Here is a 10,531-nt window from a genome sequence, read left to right as displayed (position 1 = left end):
CTGTTCACCTCAGGTCACTGTGTGTATGACTGAAGGAGTGTCCTGTCCCCCGTCCCCCCCTGTCCCCGTCCTCATCCCCCCCGGAGGTCAGCACTGTCAGTGCATCATGTACAGAGAAATAAAGAAATCTCACAAACCTTTCTTCACTGTTTTGATGCTTTAAGAATCATTTGACTGTGGACTCTGGTATGGACGGTCTAATTGTGGACAAGCGGTGTTGCTGTGGACGCGCTCGGTGTGGACAGTCTCACTGTGGACGCTCCTCTGATGTCACATCAGTAAATATTTGTGTTGCGGTTAAACATCAGCCCACTGCAGCTTCATCCTCCATTATTCGGGGAGACGTCCTTATGAGGAAACATGTTGTTGTCCACGCTGCGTCTCTGCTGTCTGCTCAGCGGCTGTGTCCTCATCAACTGTTCAGGTGAGACAGAGGGAGACATCTTAGAGACACTACAGTCCAAATGAGAGGATATGATATATAGCAGTGAAAATCAGTTCAGGGGTGTCCTCTGTCCCCTCAGTTTCCTATTTGTCTCTTCTGTCCCCTCAGTGTCCTCTCTTATCTTTTCTGTCCCCTTATTGTCGTCTCTGTCTTTTCTGTCCTCTCAGTGTCCTCTCTGTCCTCTGTGTCCCCTCAGTCTTCCTGGAACCTCCTGTTGCCGGTCAGATTCTGCGCTCCTCCTCCAGGTGGCGCCGGGCGAACTCGGGTCTGGAGGAGATGTTTCCTGGAGACCTGGAGAGGGAGTGTTACGAGGAGCGCTGCTCCCAGGAGGAGGCAGCCGAGATCTTCCACAGCCAGGAGAAGACGGTATGTGGTTCAAAGACTGGCTGCCGGACCCTAGACAGGACGCTCCAGGTTTTAACTCTGAGTTTCTGTCCACAGCTGGAGTTCTGGTTCAGATACATCAGTGAGTATCCTTTTCCACGGTACCCAGACCTCCTCCACAGTCCTCCTACCTTCTCACATCCTTTGTTCAATAAGCTACTGAATACAACCAACCAGAGACGTCACTCTGTCCCTGTTTGTCCCTTGTTGTCCCTGGTTGTGTCCGTCTGTCTCTGGTTGTCGTAGGTCTGAATCCATGTGAGACCAATCCCTGTCTGAACAGAGGAATCTGCACCATGGACCGAGGAGACTTCACCTGTCTGTGTCTGCCAAAGTATCGAGGAAAGACCTGCGAGTCAGGTAAACAACACCTGGTAGACACCTAAACAACCGGTAAACAACATCTGGTAGACACCTAAACAACCGGTAAACAACACCTGGTAGACACCTAAACAACCGGTAAACAACACCTGGTAGACACCTAAACAACCGGTAAACAACACCTGGTAGACACCTAAACAACCAGTAATCAACACCTGGTAGACACCTAAACAACCAGTAATCAACACCTGGTAGACACCTAAACAACCGGTAAACAACACCTGGTAGACACCTAAACAACAGGGAATCAACACCTGGTAGACACCTAAACAACCGGTAAACAACACCTGGTAGACACCTAAACAACCGGTAAACAACACCTGGTAGACACCTAAACAACAGGGAATCAACACCTGGTAGACACCTAAACAACCGGTAAACAACACCTGGTAGACACCTAAACAACAGGGAATCAACACCTGGTAGACACCTAAACATCACATAAACAACACCTGGTAGACATCTAAACAACTGGTAAACAACACCTGGTAGACACCTAAACAACCGGTAAACAACACCTGGTAGACACCTAAACAACCGGTAAACAACACCTGGTAGACACCTAAACAACACGTAAACAACAGCTGGTAGACACCTAAATAACATGGAAACAACAGCTGGTAGACACCTAAATAACACGTAAACAACAGCTGGTAGACACCTAAATAACAGATGAACAACACCCAAACAACTAGTGGAAAACAGGTGGACAGCACCCAAACAACAGGTGGGCAACAGGTTCCGTCCCCCCAGTCCCCCTTTGTAATCTTTTATCGTCTGCAACAAGCTAACAGCACCAGGGAAACAATACCTGCATAACAGGTTAACTACAATGTCTAGGCAACAGTGAAATGACAGCATGACGGGCAAACAACAGAACAAAAAAGAGTAAACACTAGATTTAAAAAAAAAAACAGCTGAACACAGGTAAAAAAATGGTAATGATAGGTAAACAGCTGACTGCAGAGGTGTTGTAACCATGGAAACGTGTTGTGTTGTTGAGATGTAACCATGAAAACATGTTTGTGTGTTGTGTTGTAACCATGGGGAACATGTGTTGTGTTTCAGAGGTGTTGGAGTGTGTCTATAAGAATGGCGGCTGTCAGCAGTACTGCAGAGACCTGCCGGGGGGCGCCGGAGTTCAGTGTGACTGTGCTGACGGATACAAACTGGAGGCTGATGGACGGAGCTGCTCTGCAGCAGGTACACTACCAACTGTACACTTCGCACTGTACACTACACAATACACACTGTAAAACTGTACACTATTCACTATTCAGGTGTTTCCAGCATTCTCGTGTTTCTAGGTGTTTCCAGGTGGTTCCAGGTGTTCTTGGGTGTACTCAGATGTTTCCAGGTGGTTCTAGGTTTTACTAGGCGTTTCCGGGTGGTTCTAGTGCTCTCAGGAGTTTACAGAAATTTCCAGTTGTTGCCAGGTGTTCTGAGGTGTTTCCAAGTGTTTGTGGGTGTCCTCAGGCATTTCCAGATGGTTTTAGGTGTTGTCAAGTGTTTTCAGGTGTTCCATATGTTTCTAGGTAGCTCTAGGTGTTTCTCAGTGTCCTCAGGTGTCTCAGGTTTGTCCAGGTGTTGTCTGGGGTTTCCAGGTGTGTCCAGGTGTTGTCTGGAGTTTCCAGGTGTTTCCAGGTGTTGTTCGGTGTTTTCAGGTCAGTGACTGTCCTGTTTCCTGTGCAGTGGCGTTCCCCTGTGGCGTGCAGCAGGAAGAGTGGCGCTTCCGTCGCTTTGAATGGGTCAACGTCACCATGGAGACGGACTACAACAGTACTGGCATGACTGAGTTGACAGCGAACACATCATGGGAGAGAGGGCCCCCCCAGGACCTGGGGGGAGGGTCCTGGGAGCCCCGAATCGTCGGGGGACACCTGGAGAGACGAGGGGGGAGTCCCTGGCAGGTGATCACATGACGCAGAGCTGTGGCAGACCACTTTTTCAGGACTTATCGTCCTTCCATCAAACAGGTGGAGGCCAAATGTCCACATCATGGAGGGCTCCCCCTGCTGGCTGCTGGCAGAAAGGACAGCTTCAGACTCTTTCTATTGGTCAAATATTGACCAATAGAAAGAGTCTGAAGCTGTACACTGAATATTGACTGTCAATATTACTACTTACGAACATTATTACTGTGTGTGTGTGTGTGTGTGTGTGTGTGTGTGTGTGTGTGTGTGTGTGTGTGTGTGTGTGTTTGTGTCTCTTCAGGTCCTGGTCCGGAGGTCTGATGGTTTTGGGTTTTGTGGAGGAGCTCTGGTTTCTGATCGATGGGTCATTTCTGCAGCTCACTGCTTCCAGGAGGGTGCAGCAGACCATGTGACTATAGGTGTGTGTGTGTTTGTGTGTGTGTCTGTGTGTGTCTGTGTGTGTGTGTGTGTGTGTGTGCTGCTCTCAAGGCCTGTTCACACTTCAAAATGTCATCAGTCAGCAGCAGAAAACACTCTCTCAGTCAGGACATTTCAGATTTCGAGGGCCTATCGGCCACACCCCTCACCAACAGGCCATGCCCCCACGCCAGGTACATGTCTCCAGATGTTACCATGGTGGAGTGAGAGGGTGAGAAGATGGGGGACAGAGTAGAGAATGAAACAAGGAAGAGGAAGAGAGACTGGAGAAATTAGTTTTGATTGAAGTTTTCAACCCGGTGGATGAAGACGGGTTCGGGGCCCAAACAGCAGACGATAAGTGACCCAGGACCAGTGCCACGGGTGAGCGACGTTTGTTCTGACAGACGGAGAGCTGGGACTCTCGAGTGGGAGAACCTTTTTCAGCTTCGCCTTGAATAAGCTTTGAGTTTAGAGAGAGCAGTGACGGTGATGAACTATTTCTCTTCCTCTTCTCTTGCTGGCCTCCACTCCTGCAGCCTGCTGCTCTTTTTCCACCATCAAACTCTAAATTCTGCGCTGCTCGTTTGGCAGCCTGGGAAACTTGCATCTGATTGGCTCAAGAACCAGGAAGTACTGAAGTTGTTCACTCCTTTGTTGATGGGGAAGACAGATTGTCTCTCTCTCTCTCTCTCTCTCTCTCTCTCTCTCTCTCTCTCTCTCTCTCTCCAGGTGATTTGGATAAGAAGCGTCCTGATGAAGATGAGCAGCTCATAAAGATCCAGAAGATTATTCTTCATCCTCATTTTCACTCCTTCACCTTCGACAGCGACATCGCCCTCCTCTTCCTCGCCCGGCCGGCACTCCGAGGCCCGACGGCGACACCGGTGTGTCTGCCTGACACACACCTGAGCTCCTACCTGCTGAGGGTAACTGTGTGTGTGCGTGTGTGTGTGTGTGTGTGTGTGTGTGTGTGTGTGTGTGTGTGTTTCACCCCTGTGTGTGTGTTCAGGACCAGAACTATGGCGTGGTGACAGGTTGGGGCTCCACCCACTACCTGCGGCGCTCCTCACGCTTCCTGAGACGAGTGTCGGTCCCAGTGGTCTCTCACAGCGACTGCACCTCCAGCACTGAGCAGGTGACTCCAGCAGGGGACGCCACAGTCCAGCTTCTGTCCTCTCAGACCACGGGAGGGCCTCTAATGTAGACCACCAAGTGGATCTAATGTAGACCACCAGAAGTTCTGAGGCGGGTAACCAGGTGAATTTAATGTAGACCAGCAGAGGTTCTAATGGAGACCACCAGGACCTCTAATGTAGACCATCCATCCATCCATTTTATATCGCCCAGACTTCCCTGTCCCCAGACACTTCCTCCAGGTCTTCCAGGAGGATCCCAAGGTGTTCCCAGGCCAGCCGAGAGACATAGTCTCTCCAGCATGTCCTGGGTCTTCCCCTGGGTCTCTTCCCAGTGGGACATACCCAGAAAACTTCCCCAGGGAGGCGTCCAGGAGGCATCCTGAACAGATGCCCAAGCCACCTCAGCTGGCTCCTCTGGATGTGGAGGAGTAGCGACTCTACTCCGAGCTCCTCCCTAGTGACTGAGCTCCTCACCCTATCTCTAAGGGAGTGCCCAGCCACCGTACGGAGGAAGCTCATTTCGGCCGCTTGTATCCGGGATCTTGTCCTTTCAGTCATGACCCAAAGTTCATGACCATAGATGAGGGTGGGAACGTAGATTGACCGGTCAATCGAGAGCTTCGCCTTTCGGCTCCTTCTTCACCACGATGGACCGATACAACGACTGCATCACTGCAGCCGCTGCACCGATCCGCCTGTCAATCTCACGCTCCCTCCATTCCCCACTCATGAACAAGACCCATAGAGCACCGCATGGAGGGTATAGAGCTGGTCCACTGTTCCACGACCGGGACGAAAATCGCATTGTTCCTCCTGAATCCGAGGTTCGACTATCGGTCGAATCCTCCTCTCCAATACCCTGGAATAGACTTTCCCAGGGAGGCTGAGGAGTGTGATCCCCCTATAGTTGGAGCACACCCTCTGGTCCCCCTTTTTAAACAAGGGGACCACCACCCCAGTCTGCCAATCCAGAGGCACCGTCCCCGAACGCCACGCGATGTTGCAGAGACGTGTCAACCAAGACAGTCCCTGCACATCCAGAGACTTAAAGCTCGTGTCCGGAGTTTTGAAAGAGAGAGGGTTTTTTTTAATCCAACGTCTCAGGTTCCGCCCTCCCTCTGCTTTCATGAGCGACCAAGCCACGCCCCTTTAATTGTGCACACTATTATCCGTCGGGTGAAAATGAGAGCCTCCGAGTCCTACAGCATCCTCCATGTTGAGCTGTTTACGGTGGATGTTCAGCAGACAGTGGATATATCCGAGGTAAGCGGGGCGGCTGCTGTGTAGCTAACTCTCCTCTGCCTGGGCGAGTGCGCGTGCTCTCTGGCTGCATGCACACTTTGATTGACAACACGAGAATGCGGAAGCTCGAAATCTATTGGCTGACGCTGACCGGCGCTTTTTCGGATAACATGGGGGTCTATGAGACGAAGGCGGGGCTCATAAATAAAGTTTTATATTGCTTTATGCTAATATTATATTGTATCGAACCAGACTAACACATTTAAGCTCTGTTGAAAAATGATACATACATTGGAAACGAACGGAAACTCTGGACACGAGCTTTAAGGTACTCAGGGCGAATCTCATCCACCCCCAGTGCCTTGCCACCGAGGAGCTTACCGACCACCTTGGTGACTTCGGCTTGGGTGATGGGTGAGTCCGCATCCGAGACCTCAGCCTCTGCTTCCTCCACGGAAGGCGTGGCAACGGGTTAGAGGAGGTCCTCGAAATATTCCTTCCACCTCAAACAATATCCCCAGTTGAGGTCAGCAGGTCTCCGCCTCCACTGTAAACAGAGTTGGTAGAGACCTGCTTTCCCCTCCTGAGGTGCCCAATGGTTTGCCAGAATTTCTTCGAGGCCGACCAGTAGTCCTCCTCCATGGCCTCCCCGAACTCCTCCCAGACCCGAGTTTTTGCCTCCACAACCACTTCGGCTGCAGTTTGCTTGGCTTGCCAGAACCTGTCAGCTGCTTCGGGAGTCCCATGAGCCAACAAGGCTCGATAGGACTCCTTCTTCAGCTGGACAACATCTCTTACTTCCGGTGTCCACCACTGGGTTCGAGGGTTGCCGCCACGGCAGCACCGGAGACCTTACTCAATGTCCCCAGCCTCCCTCGGGACATGAGAGAAGCTCTCCCGGAGGTGGGAGTTGAAAACCCTGCTGACAGAGGGTTCCACCAGACGTTCCCAACAGACCCTTACAACACGTTTGGGTCTGCCAAGTCTGTCCGGTTTCCTCCTCTGCTAGCGAATCCAACTCACCACCAGGTGGCGATTGGTCGACAGCTCTGCTCCTCTCTTTACCCAAGTGTCCAAAACACGCAGCCGGAGGTCAGATGACAGCAACAAAGTCAATCATCGACCTCCGACCTAGGGTGTCCTGTTGCCAAGTGCACTTATGGACCCCCCTGTGCTTATACATGGTGTTCGTTATGGACAAACTGTGGCTAACACAGAAGTCCAATAACAAAACACCACTCGGGTTCAGATCAGGGAGACCGTGCGATCCAATCACCCCCGTCCAGGTCTCACTGTTGCTGCCCACGTGAGTGTTGAAGTCCCCCAGTATAACAATGGAGTCCCCAGATGGAGCACTGTCCAGCACCCCTCCCAGGGACTCCAAGAAGGCCGGGTACTCTGCACTGCTGTTTGGCCCGTAAGCCGAAACAACAGTGAGGCACCTATCCCTGGAGAGTCCAGCCCTTCTCGAGAGGTTGGGTTCCAGAGCCCAGACTATGTGTGGAGGTGAGTCCTACTATATCTAGCTGGTACCTCTCAACCTTCCTCACAAGCTCGGGTTCCTTCCCCCCCAACGAGGTGACATTCCATGTCCCGAGGGCTAGTCTCTGTGTCCGGGGATCGGGTCGCCGGGCACCCTGCCGTCGGCTGCCACCCAATCCACATTGCACATTGTAGACCACCAAGTGGATCCAATGTAGACCACCAAGTGGATCTAATGCAGACTGCCACATGAATCTAATGTAGATCACCAGGGCCTCTAATGCAGACCAGCAAGGTCGACCCTCATCAGATCAGGAGTGGAGGAGTGGAGAGAGGTCAGAGGTCACAGGACAGGTCTGCATCCAGGAGTTTGGTTCTATAGCTGAATCAAGGGGAGCCTGGAGGCCTTTCTCCAGAGCTGGGTCCTGGTGGTTGTTGTGATTCTGATGGTCCTGCTTGGCCTGTGGGCCTGGTGGTCTGGTGGTCTTACTGGTCCTTTTTCAGGCAGGCTTACATATTTGTGTTACTCGAGGTCTTGGTATGATCCTGGAAGGTCAACCGTAAATCTGACAGGAAATATAAGATAAGCACTTCCTGTTTGTGTCCCGATGACCTCTGACCTCTGTGGTTCCGGTCCTGATCTTGCAGGTGATCACAGACAACATGTTCTGTGCCGGGTTCCTGGACGGCACCAAAGATTCCTGCAGCGGCGACAGCGGCGGTCCCTTCGTGGTGAACTACCGCGAGACCTGGTTCCTGACCGGGGTCGTCAGCTGGGGCGAGAAGTGTGCCGCCAAGGGAAAATACGGAGTCTACACCAGACTGGGCAACTTCCTGACCTGGATCAGAGACACCATGACCCATGAAGAGCAGCTGGAGGCCCAGGACCCGATGAACAACCAGCACCTGTCAGGGACTGAGAGGCCGGTCCTGACAGTGACCCAGGATCCAGTGAACAACCAGGACCTGTCAGGGACTGAGAGGCCGGCCTTGATGGTGACCCAGGACCCAGTCAACAACCAGGACCTGTCAGGGACTGACAGTCCGGTCCAGACGGTGACCCAGGACCCAATCAACAACCAGGACCTGATGGGGACAGAGACGCCAGTCCTGATGGTGACCCAGGATCTGATGAAGAACCGGGACGTGACGGGTACCAGAAGACTGGATCTGGTTGGGACTGAGAGCTGATGAAGGTCAAGGGCTCAGACTGTGGAACTGTGAATGAATGAATGAATGAATGAATGAATGAATGAATGAATGAACCACTGAATGGTTTCATAGTCAGAGGGAATTTAGTTGAACGGCTTAATAGAATTTAATATAGTTTAATTTGATTCACTGTTCCTGTGCTTTTTTTTTTTTTTTTCAAAATAAAAGTCCTGCTATTTCCCTCACACATGCACATGATGCCATGTTTCTGCTGATGGTCTCTACTCTCATCCCCTCTGGGAGCTGGTACTTTTATGGGGAGTGTTTCCACAGTAAAGACAGAACCTCCTGGATGCCGAGCAGAACTGCTGTTAGGTCGTCACCACTAAACTGTATCCAGAGCAGAGACCGGCAGACACAGAAACAGTGGGGGACAGGCAGACTCAACTACAAACCTTGGTCGGTCTCTCTGTGTCTTTCTGTCTGTCTTCTTGTCTCTTCAGGGTCCTCTGGCTGATTTCTCGAAGCGCAGTCGAAGTGCAAAGTTTCGTCTCGTTCCAAAGTTCACGAAAGACAAAAACAACAAGAACAAAGAGACGTCTGAAACTCTGTCCATACCAGGTAACTGTCCCTTTATCCCTCTGTCTGTCTCACTGTCTCTGTCTCTGTCTCTCTCAGTCCATCAGTGGGGAACAGAGGAAGTTGGACTCTGGTTGGACAGACTTTGTCTCACTGAGTATAAAGAAATCTTCGTTGGACACGACATCCGAGGAGCTGAACTGATTCACCTGGAGAGGAGAGACCTGAAGGTACCGGTGGGGGTGGCGGTGGGGGGGCTGGAGGTATTTGATTGATGGTGGATGGAGGGATGGTGGTTCCTGGTTTGGAGGGTCTACTCATTGTGGTCTCATTCCAGTCTGGTTGTGGTTTTGTTGTGGTCTCTGCACAGGACCTGGGAGTGACCAAAGTGGGCCACATGAAGCAGATCCTGCTGGGAATTCGAGAGCTGAACAGGAACAGCAGCGCCAGCGAGGCCTGAAGGCCACAAGGTCGATCCATCTGCTGAGGGTCTGTGGAGTCCACTTCAAGGAGGATCCACATCTGGAGCTGGATCCATTACAGATCCAGATGTAAACAATGGATCAGTTTGCTAGTTCGAGAAACTGATTGGGATCATTGTCAGTTTGCTCAGTCTGGGTCTGGATCCAGATGTGGAACCACATCACTAGTTTGGAACTTTTTGTTTCGGTTCTGGACCTAGTTTTGGTCTGTCTCAGTCTTGATTTTTTTTTGTTTCCTAGTGACAGATGCCAGCTCTGCTCTACCTGACCCCTGACCTCTGACCTCTCAGGACTCACTGTGAAAACCTACAGAAGAACCAATCAGATGATTCACTCGTGCCTTGTAATTCACCTGGAGCCCATCAGGGCATCATGGACCACTGCAGATCCAGATCCAGATCTAATGCATTCCAGATCAGGACCAGAGACTTGGGCAGTGTAACCTGAAAGAAGTCCGTCATTAACCACAAAACCCTGTTTGTAAGCAGTGGTTCAGACCAGTTCATAGTAGTTCAGTCTGGTTCAGACCAGTTCAGACCAGTTCAGACCAGTTCAGACCAGTTCAGATCAGTTCAGACCAGTCCAGATCACTTTAGACTGTCGTCACTGTCAGTGCATCATGTACAAAGAAATAAAGAAACCTCACAAACCTTTCTTCACTGTTTTGATGCTTTAAGAATCATTTCACTATGGACGTCTCGCTGTGGACACTCTGGTGTGGACGTCTCACTGTGGACAGGCAGTCTTGCTGTGTACGCTCTCTGGTGTAGACAGTCTCAGGGGGGCCTTTTCCACCAAACCGGTTACCGGGCCAAATCAGGGCCGGCGCCCAAAAACTGGCGCTTTTGGGGCACCACTTTCATCCTGGGCCAGATCAGGCCCCGATCAGGCCCCTGCCACTCATCGACTAACGGT

At 51.3% G+C, this 10,531-nt stretch overlaps 1 protein-coding gene across 1 annotated transcript; it reads left to right on the top strand.

Annotated features, from left to right (window-relative positions):
• The first annotated feature begins 360 nt into the window (after window positions 1-360).
• On the top strand, window positions 361-10,029 carry LOC115400666 (coagulation factor IX-like). The gene is made up of 14 exons (XM_030108677.1): window positions 361-424; window positions 642-811; window positions 887-911; window positions 1,076-1,189; window positions 2,279-2,413; window positions 2,903-3,120; window positions 3,425-3,542; window positions 4,273-4,469; window positions 4,553-4,678; window positions 8,052-8,549; window positions 9,059-9,176; window positions 9,234-9,364; window positions 9,505-9,623; window positions 9,857-10,029. The coding sequence occupies exons 1-13, from the start codon at window positions 361-363 to the stop codon at window positions 9,592-9,594; spliced, it is 2,004 nt and encodes a 667-aa protein (XP_029964537.1). The 3' UTR covers window positions 9,595-9,623; window positions 9,857-10,029.
• The last annotated feature ends 502 nt before the right edge of the window (window positions 10,030-10,531 follow it).

The sequence above is a fragment of the Salarias fasciatus genome, chromosome 14, assembly GCF_902148845.1.
Source record: "Salarias fasciatus chromosome 14, fSalaFa1.1, whole genome shotgun sequence".
Classification (NCBI taxonomy): domain Eukaryota; kingdom Metazoa; phylum Chordata; class Actinopteri; order Blenniiformes; family Blenniidae; genus Salarias; species Salarias fasciatus.
Note: the sequence above shows the minus strand (reverse complement) of the source record. Positions and strands in the feature narration are given on the sequence as shown.

What these genes read in the sequence shown, in the direction of transcription:
- LOC115400666 (XM_030108677.1), top strand. Translation starts at nt 361, where the DNA reads ATGTTGTTGTCCACGCTGCGTCTCTGCTGTCTGCTCAGCGGCTGTGTC. An exon ending in ACGGAGCTGCTCTGCAGCAG is followed by an intron (nt 2,414 to 2,902) that starts GTACACTACCAA and finishes TTTCCTGTGCAG; the next exon opens with TGGCGTTCCCCTGTGGCGTG. An exon ending in GCACCTCCAGCACTGAGCAG is followed by an intron (nt 4,679 to 8,051) that starts GTGACTCCAGCA and finishes CTGATCTTGCAG; the next exon opens with GTGATCACAGACAACATGTT.